General features: G+C 50.0%; 3 protein-coding genes across 6 annotated transcripts in view; 1 reads left to right on the top strand and 2 right to left on the bottom strand.

Moving 5' to 3' along the window:
* The window catches only part of eif4a3 (eukaryotic translation initiation factor 4A3), a 6132-nt gene extending 2888 nt beyond the window's left edge, over nucleotides 1–3244 (bottom strand). The window contains exons 1-6 of the mRNA XM_034678665.1: nucleotides 2718–3244; nucleotides 1084–1156; nucleotides 927–993; nucleotides 515–577; nucleotides 292–424; nucleotides 42–122 (exon numbers count right to left, since the gene is read on the bottom strand). Of these exons, the coding sequence (XP_034534556.1) occupies nucleotides 42–122; nucleotides 292–424; nucleotides 515–577; nucleotides 927–993; nucleotides 1084–1156; nucleotides 2718–2871 (571 nt within the window). The 5' untranslated portion in view covers nucleotides 2872–3244. The remainder of the gene's footprint in view (nucleotides 1–41; nucleotides 123–291; nucleotides 425–514; nucleotides 578–926; nucleotides 994–1083; nucleotides 1157–2717) is intronic.
* A 4018-nt stretch (nucleotides 3245–7262) lies between these two features.
* Nucleotides 7263–16386, bottom strand: LOC117809008 (serum response factor-like). 4 transcript variants are annotated; one of them, XM_034678670.1, is made up of 8 exons: nucleotides 15139–16377; nucleotides 13028–13297; nucleotides 12727–12925; nucleotides 12463–12612; nucleotides 12158–12262; nucleotides 9308–9475; nucleotides 9063–9142; nucleotides 7263–8813 (listed from the first exon to the last, which is right to left on the bottom strand). In XM_034678670.1, exons 1-8 carry the CDS (start codon nucleotides 15505–15507, stop codon nucleotides 8730–8732), a joined length of 1425 nt encoding a protein of 474 aa, XP_034534561.1. In that variant the 5' UTR covers nucleotides 15508–16377; the 3' UTR covers nucleotides 7263–8729. The 4 variants fall into 4 exon arrangements, with proteins under 4 accessions (XP_034534561.1, XP_034534562.1, XP_034534563.1 ...); XM_034678671.1 differs by lacking the exon at nucleotides 12158–12262 and having other exon boundaries at nucleotides 15139–16382; XM_034678672.1 differs by lacking the exon at nucleotides 12463–12612 and having other exon boundaries at nucleotides 8463–8813; nucleotides 15139–16384.
* A 476-nt stretch (nucleotides 16387–16862) lies between these two features.
* The window catches only part of opn6a (opsin 6, group member a), a 5532-nt gene continuing 4894 nt past the window's right edge, over nucleotides 16863–17500 (top strand). The window contains exons 1-2 of the mRNA XM_034678668.1: nucleotides 16863–16905; nucleotides 17335–17495. Of these exons, the coding sequence (XP_034534559.1) occupies nucleotides 17363–17495 (133 nt within the window). The 5' untranslated portion in view covers nucleotides 16863–16905; nucleotides 17335–17362. The remainder of the gene's footprint in view (nucleotides 16906–17334; nucleotides 17496–17500) is intronic.

The raw sequence follows: 17500 nt of genomic DNA, 5'->3' as shown, positions 1-17500 counted from the left end.
CAACGATGACATCATCACTCTCTGCACATGCTCAGTCTCACCTTTGTTGAGCATCTCGTCGGCTTCGTCCAGGACCAGCATCTTGATGGCTCTGGTCCTCAGACTCCTGCGACGGATCATATCTGCAGAGAGCAACAAGAACTCAGCGTCAGCTTCCTATTGGCTGCCTCAGTCCTACCAATCAGCAGGCGGCACAGGCAGACCGCGTAACGGTCTTTAAACCGCTGGGGCCCTTTCAGTTCCTGCTGCCAGTGTGTGGCGCCCCCTGCTGGTGACCGTCTATAAACTCACCAAACACGCGTCCAGGCGTCCCTGCGACCACGTGCTGCCCGTAGTCCAGCTTCCTGATGTCCTCGCCCACGTTGGTTCCTCCGATGCAGGCGTGACACTGAACGTTCATGTAATCTCCCAGAGCCAGCAGCACCTGAACGCATCGCACAGGGACAGCCAATTAGAGACCAGGACACTACAGCTAACAGGTGATTGGCTGTGAGTTTTAAAGGGCGGAGCCTACCTTCTGTATCTGTCCAGCCAGCTCTCTGGTGGGAGCGAGGATCAGAGCCTGGGTCTCCCTCACCTGGAGACCAGATCGGCACGCTTTACTTAGCCATGGTATTTTATTATTACAACAACAACAAATAATAACAACAACAATAACAACAACAGAATCACAACAAACAACAGAATCACAACAACAACAACAACAAATACTAATAATAGCAACAACAATGAAATGATTTCATATTTATAATCTTTAAACTATCAGACGATCAGACGTCACACTTTCATCTGTAGACCATAAAATCTATTCCAGGTCCGGGAGAGTCCGACTGCTCCAGGTCCTGGAGACCTCCAAACCAAGTCCTGGAACTCTAACCAGACCCCCTAGCTCCTCCCAGTTTGCACCTGTGAGTGTGAACTCTCACCTGGATGTCCAGACACTGCAGCACGGACACGCAGAAGGTGGCCGTCTTTCCCGTTCCAGACTGAGACCTGATGAGAGATCAGCTGTTAGAGACCGATCAGGATCAACACATGAACATCAGACCAGCTGTTAGAGACCAATCAGGATCAGAGTCTTACTGAGCGATGACGTCTCGGCCTTTGATGATCTGTTTGATCGCTCTCTGCTGGATCGCTGAGGGCTTCTCGAAACCTGAAACACAAAACACACCTCAGACACCTGGAGGACCCTGAACACATCACACAGACACCTGGGGGACCTGAACACATCACACAGACACCTGGAGGACCCTGAACACATCACACAGACACCTGGAGGACCCTGAACACATCACAGAGACACCTGAAGGACCCTGAACACATCACACAGACACCTGGGGGACCTGAACACATCACACAGACACCTGGGGGACCTGAACACATCACACAGACACCTGGGGGACCTGAACACATCACAGACACCTGGAGGACCCTGAACACATCACACAGACACCTGGAGGACCCTGAACACATCACACAGACACCTGGGGGACCTGAACACATCACACAGACACCTGGGGGACCCTGAACACATCACACAGACACCTGGGGGACCCTGAACACATCACACAGACACCTGGAGGACCCTGAACACATCACACAGACACCTGGAGGACCCTGAACACATCACACAGACACCTGGGGGATCTGAACACATCACACAGACACCTGGGGGACCTGAACACATCATAGACACACCTGGAGGACCCTGAACACATCACAGAGACACCTGGGGGACCTGAACACATCACACAGACACCTGGGGGACCTGAACACATCATAGACACACCTGGAGGACCCTGAACACATCACACAGACACCTGGGGGACCTGAACACATCATAGACACACCTGGAGGACCCTGAACACATCACAGAGACACCTGGGGGACCTGAACACATCATAGACACACCTGGGGGACCTGAACACATCACACAGACACCTGGGGGACCTGAACACATCATAGACACACCTGGGGGACCTGAACACATCACACAGACACCTGGGGGACTTGAACACATCATAGACACACCTGGAGGACCCTGAACACATCACACAGACACCTGGGGGACCTGAACACATCATAGACACACTTGGAGGACCCTGAACACATCACAGAGACACCTGGGGGACCTGAACACATCACACAGACACCCGGGGGACCCTGAACACATCATAGAGACACCTGGGGGACCCTGAATACATCATAGAAACACCCGGGGGACCCTGAACACATCATAGAGACACCTGGGGGACCCTGAACACATCACCGTGTTACCTTCAGGGCCCCAGGCTTCTGACTCCTCTTATACACACACACTCGTTGGTCGAGGTTTGTGTCCCTGAACACACCTGCTCAGCAGCAGTTGGAGCTCACAGCTGACCGTGTTGTGTTCAGGGTCAGGTACAGGTGTGTTTGGATCTCGCGCTGCATCAGATCAAAGATCTTCCGCTCTAACTGCTCAAGCTCAGTTGGCCAAAGCGGCTAATACTAATGCTAATGCTAACGCGCTGCTCTGTGTCAATAAACATGAATAAAGAACATGAATAAAGAACATGAAGTCCACACTGAGACTCTGTGGGACTCTGTGTGTCTCTGTGGGACTCCCCCCCTCTGATAAACCCTAATTTAAAACCATTATTAGCTCCTCTTTTTAAAAACGCCACAGCTAGCTTTAGCATCTTGAGCGGAGGCCGCTCGGGTCCGGGACCCACCGTAGGCGTATATCCCGCGGAGCAGGTCCTCCCGGAGGCCCATGGTGTCGAAGGTGGGGGTAACGTCCACCTCCTCGCTGGTCTCAAACTCCACCTTGGTCATGTCCTCCTCCCTCAGGATCCTCTTCCTGCCCTGTGGCCCTGCAGCAGCCATGATGTCCTCTGAAGCTTAACCCGCTCAAACTCTCCGAGACTCGGGGAACTGAAGCGTCCTGTGGAACTGAGCTAATGCTAACTGCTAACTGCTAACACGGGGAGAGAAAGAGCGCCGCGTGCGTCGCGCAGATGACGTATACAGGAAGCGACGCGCTGTATGACGTCACATCACAGCTTGGGTGCTTCTCAAAGGGAGTAGTTCCCTCCCCTTGTGGTGAGGCTTTCAGCAGAGTGTCTGCCCCCTGGTGGTGAGGCTTTCAGCAGAGTGTCTGCCCCCTTGTGGTGAGGCTTTCAGCAGAGTGTCTGCCCCCTGGTGGTGAGGCTTTCAGCAGAGTGTCTGCCCCCTGGTGGTGAGGCTTTCAGCAGCGTGTCTGCCCCCTTGTGGTGAGGCTTTCAGCAGAGTGTCTGCCCCCTGGTGGTGAGGCTTTCAGCAGACTGTCTGCCCCCTGGTGGTGAGGCTGCAGTATAGGTCAAAAACTCTGCTCCTCCATTCATTTGAATGGAGAGGTCAAACTTTAAAAATAAATACATGCGGTACGAATGTTTCTCTCTCCGTATGCTGTGGTGATATATAGTTATTATCAGTGTGTGTGTGTGTGTGTGTGTGTGTGTGTGTGTGTGTGTGTGTGTGTGTGTGTGTGTGTGTGTGTGTGTGTGTGTGTGTGTGTGTGGTGATATGTAGTTGGTATTTGACTGTTTTGTGTCCAAGTCCTCTTTTTCCTGAACAGTTTCTTCTTCGTTGGTTATTCAAGGTTAAAAAACGGGGTTCTACTTCCTGTTTGATTCACAGCCGCCGTAGAGTGAAACTTCAAAGGACACACAGCGTCTTGTGACGCTACGCTGTAGGGCGGAGCCTGTTGCCATGGCTTCACAGGCTCTGGCTGCACAATGGCGGCGCACAGGAGCGGGATTTTTTGGCTTCAGAACCGTACAACGGGAAGAGGCGGAGCAACGCTGTCCATTTTTATTTACAGTCTGTGGGCCTGATCCCTTCACGTGAAGTCATTTCCTGTTACAAGATTTAAACTCTGTAATGAAGTTCCTAAAGATTTAATTCACTGAATAAAAAGTCCTTTACCTTTCAAAGACACACTGAGGATTAAACATTAACCATAAATATTGATTTAGAAAATGAAAAAATGTAATAATAAACACATACGCAATGTCTTAATGAAAACAGGAGGGAAAGCTCTCTGGAATAACTGTTTCATTGATACTGAGTTTTTACTTTGACGTTCTGTTTATCCAATAAGATTAAAGAAATACATATCCAGCCCTTCAGAGCACCTCAAAAAGGCCTACACAAGCCCCAGACCCCAGGCCCCAGACCCCAGACCCCAGGCCCCAGACCCCAGGCCCCAGACCCCAGGCCCCAGACCCCAGGCCCCAGGCCCCAGACCCCAGACCCCAGGCCCCAGGCCCCAGACCCCAGGCCCCAGACCCCAGGCCCCAGGCCCCAGACCCCAGGCCCCAGACCCCAGACCCCAGGCCCCAGGCCCCAGACCCCAGGCCCCAGGCCCCAGACCCCAGACCCCAGGCCCCAGACCCCAGGGGTAGTAAAGGGTTTAATATTAGTGTGTCAGTAATATAACACCTGCCAACTAGTGCTTATATATCAGGGAGAGTTCAGGGACTCAGTTATGAGGAGACACCTCCCACCTGCCCCTGAAAGAGGCCACGCCCCCAACCCTCCTCCTTTAACCCTTCACCTGCTGTAAACAGGTGAGTTTATAAATTCAGCCTTACAGTCGTCATGACGACAGATATTGAGCTATAAAGACCCAAACTGTTTTTAACATGGGGCTCTATGGGGACTGACTCACTGCAGGAGACACTCTAGAGGACTCTGGAGGAACTGCAGGAGACACACTCTAGTGGACTCTGGAGGAACTGCAGGTTTTAGGACTTCCTTTTTCTGCCTGAGGTGTATCTTTGTACCTGTAAGGTGTGTTTTTGTACCTGTGAGGTGTGTCTTTGTACCTGTGAGGTGTGTCTTTGTACCTGTGAGGTGTGTTCTTGTACCTGTGAGGTGTATCTTTGTACCTGTGAGGTATATCTTTGTACCTGTGAGGTGTGTCTTTGTACCTGTGAGGTGTATCTTTGTACCTGTGAGGTGTGTCTTTGTACCTGTGAGGTGTGTCTTTGTACCTGAGGTGTATCTTTGTACCTTTGAGGTGTCTTTGTACCTGTGAGGTGTGTCTTTGTACCTGTGAGGTGTATCTTTGTACCTGTGAGGTGTGTCTTTGTACCTGTGAGGTGTGTCTTTGTACCTGTGAGGTGTATCTTTGTACCTGTGAGGTGTCTTTGTACCTGTGAGGTGTGTCTTTGTACCTGTGAGGTGTATCTTTGTACCTGTGAGGTGTGTCTTTGTACCTGTGAGGTGTGTCTTTGTACCTGTGAGGTGTAACTTTGTACCTGTGAGGTGTGTCTTTGTACCTGTGAGGTGTATCTTTGTACCTTTGAGGTGTCTTTGTACCTGTGAGGTGTGTCTTTGTACCTGTGAGGTGTATCTTTGTACCTTTGAGGTGTATCTTTGTACCTTTGAGGTGTGTCTTTGTACCTGAGGTGTATCTTTGTACCTTTGAGGTGTCTTTGTACCTGTGAGGTGTCTTTGTACCTGTGAGGTGTGTCTTTGTACCTGTGAGGTGTATCTTTGTACCTTTGAGGTGTATCTTTGTACCTTTGAGGTGTGTCTTTGTACCTTTGAGGTGTATCTTTGTAGTGTATCTTTGTACCTTTGAGGTGTATCTTTGTACCTGTAAGGTATATCTTTGTACCTGTGAGGTGTATCTTTGTACCTGTGAGGTATATCTTTGTACCTGTGAGGTGTATCTTTGTACCTGTGAGGTATATCTTTGTACCTGTGAGGTATATCTTTGTACCTGTGAGGTGTGTCTTTGTACCTGTGAGGTATATCTTTGTACCTGTAAGGTATATCTTTGTACCTGTGAGGTGTATCTTTGTACCTGTGAGGTATATCTTTGTACCTGTGAGGTGTATCTTTGTACCTGTGAGGTATATCTTTGTACAGTTGAGGTGTGTCTTTGTACCTTTGAGGTGTATCTTTGTACCTTTGAGGTGTGTCTTTGTAACTGTGAGGTGTGTCTTTGTAACTGTGAGGTGTATCTTTGTACCTGTAAGGTGTGTTCTTGTACCTGTGAGGTATATCTTTGTACCTGTGAGGTGTGTTTTTGTACCTGTGAGGTGTGTCTTTGTAACTGTGAGGTGTATCTTTGTACCTGTAAGGTGTGTTCTTGTACCTGTGAGGTATATCTTTGTACCTTTGAGGTGTGTTTTTGTACCTGTGAGGTGTGTCTTTGTAACTGTGAGGTGTATCTTTGTACCTGTAAGGTGTGTCTTTGTAACTGTGAGGTATATCTTTGTACCTGTGAGGTGTGTTCTTGTACCTGTGAGGTGTATCTTTGTAACTGTGAGGTGTGTTCTTGTACCTGTGAGGTATATCTTTGTACCTGTGAGGTGTGTCTTTGTACCTGTGAGGTGTATCTTTGTACCTGTGAGGTGTGTCTTTGTAACTGTGAGGTGTATCTTTGTACCTGTAAGTTATATCTTTGTACCTGTGAGGTGTGTCTTTGTACCTGTGAGGTGTATCTTTGTACCTGTGAGGTGTATCTTTGTACCTGTGAGGTGTGTCTTTGTACCTGTAAGGTGTATCTTTGTACCTGTGAGGTGTGTTCTTGTACCTGTGAGGTGTGTCTTTGTACCTGTGAGGTGTGTCTTTGTACCTGTGAGGTGTGTCTTTGTACCTGTGAGGTGTGTCTTTGTACCTGTGAGGTGTGTCTTTGTACCTGTAAGGTGTGTCTTTGTACCTGTGAGGTGTGTCTTTGTACCTGTGAGGTGTATCTTTGTACCTGTAAGGTGTGTCTTTGTACCTGTGAGGTGTATCTGTGTACCTGTAAGGTGTGTCTTTGTACCTGTAAGGTGTATCTTTGTACCTGTGAGGTGTGTCTTTGTACCAGTGAGGTGTGTCTTTGTACCAGTGAGGTGTGTCTTTGTACCTGTGAGGTGTGTCTTTGTACCTGTGAGGTGTATCTTTGTACCTGTGAGGTGTGTCTTTGTACCTGTGAGGTGTGTCTTTGTACCTGTGAGGTGTGTCTTTGTACCTGTGAGGTGTGTCTTTGTACCTGTGAGGTGTGTCTTTGTACCTGTGAGGTGTGTCTTTGTACCTGTGAGGTGTGTCTTTGTACCTGTAAGGTGTATCTTTGTACCTGTGAGGTGTATCTTTGTACCTGTGAGGTGTGTCTTTGTACCTGTGAGGTGTGTCTTTGTACCTGTGAGGTGTGTCTTTGTACCTGTGAGGTGTGTCTTTGTACCTGTGAGGTGTGTCTTTGTACCCATCTTTGATGAAAGATTAAAAAAAAGAGGCGTGGCGACAGTTTGGCACTTTTGTTTTTAAATCAGAAACATAAAAAAGATACAGAATAAAAAAACGGATACATTCATCGGACAGATGCTAAACACACAAACACACACAAACACACACACACACACACACACACACAGGTGATTGTGTCACCTGAACCTCGGGGTGATGACATCATCATTATCGGTTTGTTTACCTCACATAAAATTATCAAAATAAAAGTCTTTATTTAACAGCTTCATAAAACCTGTTCAAATAAACATTCTGCTGTTTGTTGTTGTTTACAGTCTGCTGTTGTTTACAGTCTGTTGTTTGTTGTTGTTTACAGTCTGCTGTTTGTTGTTGTTTACAGTCTGCTGTTGTTAACAGTCTGCTGTTTGTTGTTGTTTACAGTCTGCTGTTGTTTACAGTCTGCTGTTTGTTGTTGTTTACAGTCTGCTGTTGTTTACACTCTGCTGCTTGATGTTGTTTACAGTCTGCTGTTTGTTGTTTACAGTCTGCTGTTTGTTGTTTACAGTCTGCTGTTTGTTGTTTACAGTCTGCTGTTTGTTGTTGTTTACAGTCTGCTGTTTGTTGTTGTTTACAGTCTGCTGTTTGTTGTTTACAGTCTACTGTTTGTTGTTGTTTACAGTCTGCTGTTGTTTACAGTCTGCTGCTTGTTGTTGTTTACAGTCTGTTGTTTACACTTTGCTGTTTGTTGTTTACAGTCTACTATTTGTTGTCGTTTACAGTCTGCTGTTTGTTGTTGTTTACAGTCTGCTGTTTGTTGTTGTTTACAGTCTGCTGTTTGTTGTTTACAGTCTGCTGTTTGTTGTTTACAGTCTGCTGTTTGTTGTTTACACTCTGCTGTTTGTTGTTTACACTCTGCTGTTGTTTACAGTCTACTATTTGTTGTTGTTTACAGTCTGCTGTTTGTTGTTGTTTACAGTCTGCTGTTTGTTATTGTTTACAGTCTGCTGTTTGTTGTTTACACTCTGCTGTTTGTTGTTTACACTCTGCTGTTTGTTGTTTACACTCTGCTGTTGTTTACAGTCTACTATTTGTTGTTGTTTACAGTCTGCTGTTTGTTGTTGTTTACAGTCTGCTGTTTGTTGTTTACACTCTGCTGTTTGTTGTTGTTTACAGTCTGCTGTTTGTTATTGTTTACAGTCTGCTGTTTGTTGTTTACAGTCTGCTGTTTGTTGTTTACACTCTGCTGTTGTTTACACTCTGCTGTTTGTTGTTTACACTCTGCTGTTTGTTGTTTACACTCTGCTGTTTGTTGTTTACACTCTGCTGTTTGTTGTTTACACTCTGCTGTTTGTTGTTAAATCCTAAAGTAAACAATGAGTAAATATTTATATTTTCTTAAATACATTTCTTTAAAGTGTGATGATGTCCAGAGGAGATTCAGCTGTGTGTGTCTGTGTGTGTGTGTGTGTGTGTGTGTGTGTGTGTGTGTGTGTGTGTGTGTGTGTGTGTGTGTGACACAGCAGTCAGTCCTCTTTTGATTGGTGGACGTCCAGACTGACAACCTGCAGTTCCGTCAGGTTACTGCTGCTCTGCTGACTGATCAACATCTGAAAAACACACACACACACACACACACGCACACGCACACACGCACACACACACACACACACACACACGCACGCACACACACACACACAGGTTAGAGAGAAATAATCCAGTGCCCCCCTCTCTCTCAGTCAACAGATCGCAGTGTTGTGGCAATGTGTGTTTTAGAAAAAATGCGTGTGTGTGTGTGTGTGTGTGTGTGTGTGTGTGTGTGTGTGTGTGTGTGTGTGTGTGTGTGTGTGTGTACGTACCGGGTGCAGCTGGACAGCAGAGACAGGGATCTGAGCAGAGACAGGAGGCAGTGAGGTGAGGAACACCTGTGGGAGAGAGCCTGACAGAGACAGCTTCAGTTAGACTTAGACACACACACACACACACACACACACGCACACTCACACACACACACACACACACACACACACACACACACACACACACGCATTCCAGCAGTGATAATAACGATGTGGTGAATGTAACCGTGGTAACAGGATGGTACCTGGGTCATGAGACTGGGCGTGGCCTGTCGGGGGGAAGGTGTTGAGCACGGTGAGGCCGCCGTCACAGAGCGAGGGGCTGGGCGTGGCGTACATGAGGGTGTGACCTCCAGGATACATCATGTGACCTGTGACGGAGGAAGAGGAGGAGGAGGAGGGGATGATGGAGCCTGCAGACAGAGAGAGAGAACATGTTACCATCCTCATTCAAGAACCTCTCCCTTTATCACACAGGAGCTCGCTCTAAAGTATTATGGGAGGTAGAGCCTTCAGTCATCAGGCCCCTCTCCTTTGGAATCATCTACCAGTCAGGGTCCAGGAGGCAGACCCCCTCTCTACTTTTAAGAGTAGGCTTCAAACTTTCCTTTTTGATAAAGCTTAGAGTTAGAGCTGGATCAGGCTTGGACCAGGTCTTAGTTATGCTACTATGGGCTTAGACTACTATGGGCTTAGACTACTATAGACTCAGACTGCTATAGACTCAGACTGCTATAGGCTCAGACTGCTATAGGCTAAGACTGCTATAGGCTTAGACTGTTATAGGCTCAGACTGCTATAGGCTCAGACTGCTATAGACTCAGACTGCTATAGGCTCAGACTGCTATAGGCTCAGACTGTTATAGGCTCAGACTGCTATAGACTCAGACTGCTATAGACTCAGACTGTTATAGGCTCAGACTGCTATAGACTCAGACTGCTATAGACTCAGACTGCTATAGACTCAGACTGTTATAGGCTCAGACTGCTATAGACTCAGACTGCTATAGGCTCAGACTGCTATAGGCTCAGACTGCTATAGGCTCAGACTGTTATAGGCTCAGACTACTATAGGCTCAGACTGCTATAGGCTCAGACTGTTATAGACTCAGACTGCTATAGACTCAGACTACTATAGGCTCAGACTGTTATAGACTCAGACTGCTATAGACTCAGACTGCTATAGACTCAGACTGCTATAGACTCAGACTGCTATAGACTCAGACTGCTATAGGCTCAGACTGCTATAGACTCAGACTACTATAGGCTCAGACTGTTATAGACTCAGACTGCTATAGACTCAGACTGCTATAGACTCAGACTGCTATAGACTCAGACTGCTATAGGCTCAGACTGTTATAGGCTCAGACTGCTATAGACTCAGACTGCTATAGACTCAGACTGCTATAGGCTCAGACTGCTATAGGCTCAGACTGTTATAGGCTCAGACTACTATAGGCTCAGACTGCTATAGGCTCAGACTGTTATAGATTCAGACTGTTATAGACTCAGACTGCTATAGACTCAGACTGCTATAGACTCAGACTGTTATAGACTCAGACTGCTATAGGCTTAGACTGCTATAGACTCAGACTGCTATAGACTCAGACTGCTATAGGCTCAGACTGTTATAGACTCAGACTGTTATAGACTCAGACTGCTATAGACTCAGACTGCTATAGGCTCAGACTGTTATAGACTCAGACTGCTATAGACTCAGACTGCTATAGGCTCAGACTGTTATAGACTCAGACTGCTATAGACTCAGACTGCTATAGACTCAGACTGCTATAGGCTCAGACTGCTATAGGCTCAGACTGTTATAGACTCAGACTGTTATAGGCTCAGACTGCTATAGGCTCAGACTGCTATAGGCTCAGACTGTTATAGGCTCAGACTGCTATAGACTCAGACTGCTATAGACTCAGACTGTTATAGACTCAGACTGCTATAGACTCAGACTGCTATAGGCTCAGACTGCTATAGGCTCAGACTGTTATAGGCTCAGACTGCTATAGACTCAGACTGCTATAGACTCAGACTGCTATAGACTCAGACTGCTATAGGCTCAGACTGCTATAGACTCAGACTGTTATAGGCTCAGACTACTATAGGCTCAGACTGCTATAGGCTCAGACTGTTATAGGCTCAGACTACTATAGGCTCAGACTGTTATAGACTCAGACTGCTATAGGCTCAGACTGTTATAGGCTCAGACTACTATAGGCTCAGACTGCTATAGACTCAGACTGCTATAGGCTCAGACTGCTATAGGCTCAGACTGCTATAGGCTCAGACTGCTATAGGCTCAGACTGTTATAGACTCAGACTGCTATAGACTCAGACTGCTATAGGCTCAGACTGCTATAGGCTCAGACTGCTATAGACTCAGACTGCTATAGACTCAGACTGCTATAGGCTCAGACTGCTATAGACTCAGACTGCTATAGGCTCAGACTGTTATAGGCTCAGACTGCTATAGACTCAAACTGCTATAGGCTCAGACTGCTATAGACTCAGACTGCTATAGGCTCAGACTGTTATAGGCTCAGACTGCTATAGGCTCAGACTGCTATAGACTCAGACTGCTATAGACTCAGACTGCTATAGACTCAGACTGTTATAGGCTCAGACTGCTATAGGCTCAGACTGTTATAGACTCAGACTGTTATAGGCTCAGACTGTTATAGGCTCAGACTGTTATAGGCTCAGACTGCTATAGGCTCAGACTGTTATAGACTCAGACTGCTATAGGCTCAGACTGCTATAGGCTCAGACTGTTATAGACTCAGACTGCTATAGGCTCAGACTGCTATAGACTCAGACTGCTATAGACTCAGACTGCTATAGACTCAGACTGCTATAGGCTCAGACTGCTATAGGCTCAGACTGTTATAGACTCAGACTGCTATAGACTCAGACTGCTATAGACTCAGACTGCTATAGACTCAGACTGCTATAGACTCAGACTGCTATAGGCTCAGACTGTTATAGACTCAGACTGCTATAGGCTCAGACTGCTATAGGCTCAGACTGTTATAGACTCAGACTCTGGTCTGAGAAAACAAGATGGCAACAACCAAAAAGCCTGTTACCTGTGGAGCAGGTGGGGTCATGGGGGTCATGGGGGTCTGAGCTGCTCTGACTTGAGGCTAGCTGAGGCTGCACCTGGATGGTCTGTAGCTGCTGAGAGACGCCACCTGCTGATGACATCACTGGTTAGCAGCATGACATCATCAGTAATGTTAACTTTAGTGAACGAGAAGACACGAGCGGAGGAGTGTTTACAGCCGCAGACGCACAGAGTGAAGCTTCAACACACACACACACACATACACATGCACCCGCACACACTAACACACACCCACACACACACACGTGGGTGTGGCCTTGAGCTGACCTGACAGTGACACAGTGGTGGGAAGGCGGAGCAGCGTGGTCGGCTGTGTGGGGTTGGCGTGCAGTGGGGGTCCCGGGCCCTGCAGGGCCAGGGGCGTGGCCTGCAGCTGGCTGAGGGGGATGGTGTGTGTGCCGGGGGGCAGAGCGGCGCCTGCAGACAGGTGCGGAGGGGGGCGGGGCCAGAGACAGGTTAGCAGCTGACAGACTGAACAGCTGAAAGCAGGAAGGTGAAGTCAGCTGACCTCAGGAAGCTCCGCCCACTCACCTGACATCAAGGTGAGGCTCCCAGGAAGCATGATGCCCGCCGACGTCTTCAGCATGGCGCCGTTTGTGGAGGAGGGCGGCTGCCAGGAGGGGGCGCTGGTCTGCACCTGCAGGGCCACCGAAGACGAGGAGGAGGAGGAGGAGGAGGGCGGGACCTGTGTGCTGCAGGTGGACACGGTGAATGCTGGTTTCATCAGATCCTGCAGGACAGAGGAGTCAGGTGAGTCGGGCTCTGCTGCAGCGCCCCCCTCAGGTGGGCGTTGGTATTACATCAGCAGTACACCCGGAGAACCCAACGTTACCTTGACGACCTCTAAGCTGCCATCGACCTCGGACACCTGGTAGGTCAGGTCCGTCTCCTCAAAGCCGGTGGCGCTCATCCTCTGGTCGGAGGAGGGGTCAGAGCGGGGGGGTGAGTCCGGAGAGTTGAGGCAGGTCTGGATCAGAGCTTTACCGGTCTCTGACGTGATCATGGGCTGAAGCTTCCTCGTAGCAAACGTGTACACATGACCGGTCTCACTGGCCACCAGGAGCAAGACCTGAGTCCCCGTCAGGGTGGACAGCTCGTACGCCTGGAGGGGGGAGAGGAGGGGGGGAGAGGAGAGAGGAGAGGAGAGGGGAGGGGGGGGAGGAGGAGAGAGGAGAGGGGAGAGGGGAGAGGAGGGGGAAGGAGGGGGAGGAGGAGAGAGGAGAGGGGAGGAGGGGGAGGAGGAGAGAGGAGAGGGGAGGGGGGAAGGAGGGGGAGGAGGAGAGAGGAGAGGGGAGAGGGAAGGAGGGGGAGGAGGAGAGAGGAGAGAGGAGAGGGGGGAAGGAGGGGGAGGAGGAGAGAGGAGAGGGGAGGGGGGGAGGAGAGAAACAACAGAGTGGATCAGTTTGAACATGAACCAGGTCTTGGTCTGGGATCAGTGGTGGGTTTAAATCTCTGGGTTCCTTAGGTCTCTGCTTCCGTTCAGGATCTCAGAGACCATCATTACAATGAGGATCTGAACAGGGATGTGGTTTCTTTGTGGTCTCTGTAGTGAGAGACTCATGTTGACCCTCTGGTCCTGTCTCTTCATCATGAACCAGCTGATAACTGACCTGGAGCCAGACTCAGTACAGTGAGGAACCTGAATCTGGTCCTTCCTGTAGATCTGAGGACGGACTCCTTAAGGCTAAAATACCTTCTGACTGTAAACAGGGGCAGGACTAGCCTGTCCTGTTAGCTGGTCTGCAGGACTAGCCTGTCCTTTTAGCTGGTCTGCAGGACTAGCCTGTCCTGTTAGCTGGTCTGAAGGACTAGCCTGTGCTGTAAGCTGGTCATCCGAACTAGCCTGTCCTGTTAGCCGGTCTGCAGGACTAGCCTGTACTGTTAGCCGGTCTGCAGGACTAGCCTGTACTGTTAGCCGGTCTGCAGGACTAGCCTGTACTGTTCGCTGGTCTGCAGGACTAGCCTGTCCTTTCAGCTGGTCTGCAGGACTAGTCTGTACTGTTAGCTAGTCTGCAGGACTAGCCTGTACTGTTAGCTGGTCTGCAGGACTAGCCTGTCCTGTTAGCTGGTCTTCCGGACTAGTCTGTACTGTTAGCTGGTCTTCCGGACTGGCCTGTACTGTTAGCTGGTCTGCAGGACTAGCCTGTACTGTTAGCTGGTCTGCAGGACTAGCCTGTCCTGTCAGCTGGTCTGCAGGACTAGCCTGTCCTGTCAGCTGGTCTGCAGGACTAGCCTGTACTGTTAGCTGGTCTGAAAGACTAGCCTATCCTGTCAACTGGTCTGCAGGACTAGTCTGTACTGTTAGCTGGTCTGCAGGACTAGCCTGTCCTGTCAGCTGGTCTGCAGGACTAGCCTGTACTGTTAGCTGGTCTGCAGGACTAGTCTGTGCTGTTAGCTGGTCATCCGGACTAGCCTGTCCTGTTAGCCGGTCTGCAGGACTAACCTGTACTGTTAGCCGGTCTGCAGGACTAGCCTGTACCGTCAGCTGGTCTGCAAGACTAGTCTGTACTGTTAGCTGGTCTTCCGGACTGGCCTGTACTGTTAGCTGGTCTGCAGGACTAGCCTGTACTGTCAGCTGGTCTGCAGGACTAGCCTGTCCTGTCAGCTGGTCTGCAGGACTAGCCTGTCCTGTCAGCTGGTCTGCAGGACTAGCCTGTACTGTTAGCTGGTCTGAAAGACTAGCCTGTCCTGTCAGCTGGTCTGCAGGACTAGTCTGTACTGTTAGCTGGTCTGCAGGACTAGCCTGTCCTGTCAGCTGGTCTGCAGGACTAGCCTGTACTGTTAGCTGGTCTGACCCCCCTGATGAACCTCTCTGCTGAAGAGGGGGGTCTTGGTCTACAGAGAACTGGCGTAACTCAATCCCTGATGGTAGAGGTTCAGGGTTTAGGAGTGGCCTTACTAACTTTAAGGGGTCCCTCCCCTGCTGGTCTCAGGTGGACTCACCTTCTTCATGATGCCGGTCTTCCTCTTGCTGAAGGTGGTGTACCTCCTCAGTTTATTGTCTATGAACTCCATCTTAATCTTCACCCTCCCCCTGGTCTTCTTCCCGGGTTTGACCCCCGGTACCCCGGGGCTGATCCCGCAGTGACCCCCCGAGGATCCGGCCTCCTGCCGCCCCACCTCCCGCTCCCTCCTCTCCCGCTTCACGCCCCTCCGGTCCCCGCCCGACCCAGTCATGTCTTCATCGTCGCCAGAGTCCGAGTCCTGGTCCGAGCCGCTGTAGACCACCTCGGTGCTGTACTCCCGGTCCTCAAACTGGCCCTCCTCTGTCCCGGTCCTGGTGCTCATCCTGACCCCGGTCCCCACCAGCATCCCCCGCTGGTCCCTCCCCCCGGTCGGCCTGGAACCTCTCCGCGGGCAGAGCTCCTGAGCCGGCGGGGTCACAGTTCACAGCTCCCCGCTCCTCAGGTTCTCCTCCCCGGGGTAACAGATCACAGCTCCCCGCTTTTCTGGTTCTCCTCCCCGGGGTCACAGTTCACAGCTCCCCGCTCCTCTGGTTCTCCTCCCCGGGGTCACAGTTCACAGCTCCCCGCTCCTCTGGTTCTCCTCCACGGGATCACAGTTCACAGCTCCCCGCTCCTCTGGTTCTCCTCCCCGGAGTCACAGTTCACAGCTCCCCGCTCCTCTGGTTCTCCTCCCCGGTGTCACAGATCACAGCTCCACGCTCCTCTGTTTCTCCTCCCCAGGGTCACAGATCACAGCTCCCCGCTCCTCCGGCTCTCCTCCCCGGGGTAACAGATCACAGCTCCCCGCTCCTCTGGCTCTCCTCCCCGGGCAGACTCAGCTAACAGCCCGGCTAGTTGCACGGAGCTAACTAGCTAACGGAGCTAACTAGCTAACAGTTAGCATGAGTTACTTTAGCAACAAGTCGACATCAGACCGGCAGACCGACAGAGAGTCCGTTAGACCCCCGGGACAGGAGGCGGGGAGGGGGGCAGGACAGCAGTGGGATACCTGAGAGATGTTTGATCCATAGATCAGACCCAGGGGGTCTACAGGAGGTCTAGAGGAGGTCTACAGGAGGTCTAGAAGAGGATAAAGAAGTAAAGTTTGTGTTTCTGTAATGAGGCCGGCCCTCTCACTCACTCCGCTCCAAATAAGGACATGACATGCAGCACCGTGCAATATCCCTCCGCTCAGGAATATAGTCCCTCAGACTGTTCGCCCTAATTTCACACCTGTCCCCCAAAAGACCCGAGACCCTGTCACACACGTGACGTCACTTTGTTCTGGACAGGTGGTGGTGGAAGATTAAGGGCGGGACCGGAGTCTGTGCGGAGGGATACCTGAAGAGGACGTGATGTTTCCACGGGAAGGGGAACTACTTTCCTCCATATAAAGAAGCACGTTCCCTTTTATGGCGCGGCCGCTCCTTATATGGGCATTCAGAACTTCAGCCACAGAAACTACAGACTGCAGAAGAAGAAGAAGAAGAAGAAGAAGAAGAAGAAGAAGAAGAAGAAGAAGACTTGAGACGTTCCAAAATAAAGTCCTTAAACATCATTCTCAATCTATGTTGATGAATAAATAATAACTCACACACACACACACACACACACACACACACACACACACACAGGTCTGGATCAACCAGCTGACCCCAGGTGTCCTGTCAGACCTCCAGCTGTGTGTGTGTGTGTGTGTGTGTGTGTGTGTGTGTGAGTATGTGTCTCCAGGGGACAGACTCAGGTGTTTATATTCAATTCAGGGGTTTGTTGTTTTTATTTATTTATATGCAGTATTTATATAATAAGGCAGCGTTGTGGTCACACTGACTGTGCAATCACTGATCAACCAATCACTGATCCACCAATCACTGATCAACCAATCACTGATCAGCTGAATGTGGCGAGCTGTTTGTTCTGATGAGGTCAGAACAGATCAGGTCAGACTGCATGTCAGACAGGATTACAAGGAGGCCTTGGGTCTCGGGTCTCTGCAGTGAGACGTACACAGAGTTGTTTACTCTCATTAACAGCACAGCCAGAGTCTGTGACATCACAAGTCAGTCAGCCAATCAGAGCCCTGGTTTTCCTTGTGTGACCTCCGACCTCTGGCCTGGATCCAGTTCTGCACTGATCTGAGCTGAACCAGGATCAGGGTGTATATTTATCTCAGATTATCTGTGCCCGTCCTCAGAGTCCAGTCCTTCAGGAGCAGCAGCAGCATGACCAGCTCCACCGCAACCAGAGGGGGGGGCGTCCCATGGAGGAACAACAGCTTCATCCTGGGTGGGGGACGGGACCCCCCTCTGTCAGACCAGGGGGAGACCATCATCGGAGTGTACCTGCTGCTGCTGGGTGAG

The sequence above is a fragment of the Notolabrus celidotus genome, unplaced genomic scaffold, assembly GCF_009762535.1.
Source record: "Notolabrus celidotus isolate fNotCel1 unplaced genomic scaffold, fNotCel1.pri scaffold_198_arrow_ctg1, whole genome shotgun sequence".
NCBI classification, from domain to species: Eukaryota; Metazoa; Chordata; class Actinopteri; order Labriformes; family Labridae; genus Notolabrus; species Notolabrus celidotus.
This window is presented reverse-complemented; position numbering and strand designations above follow the sequence as displayed.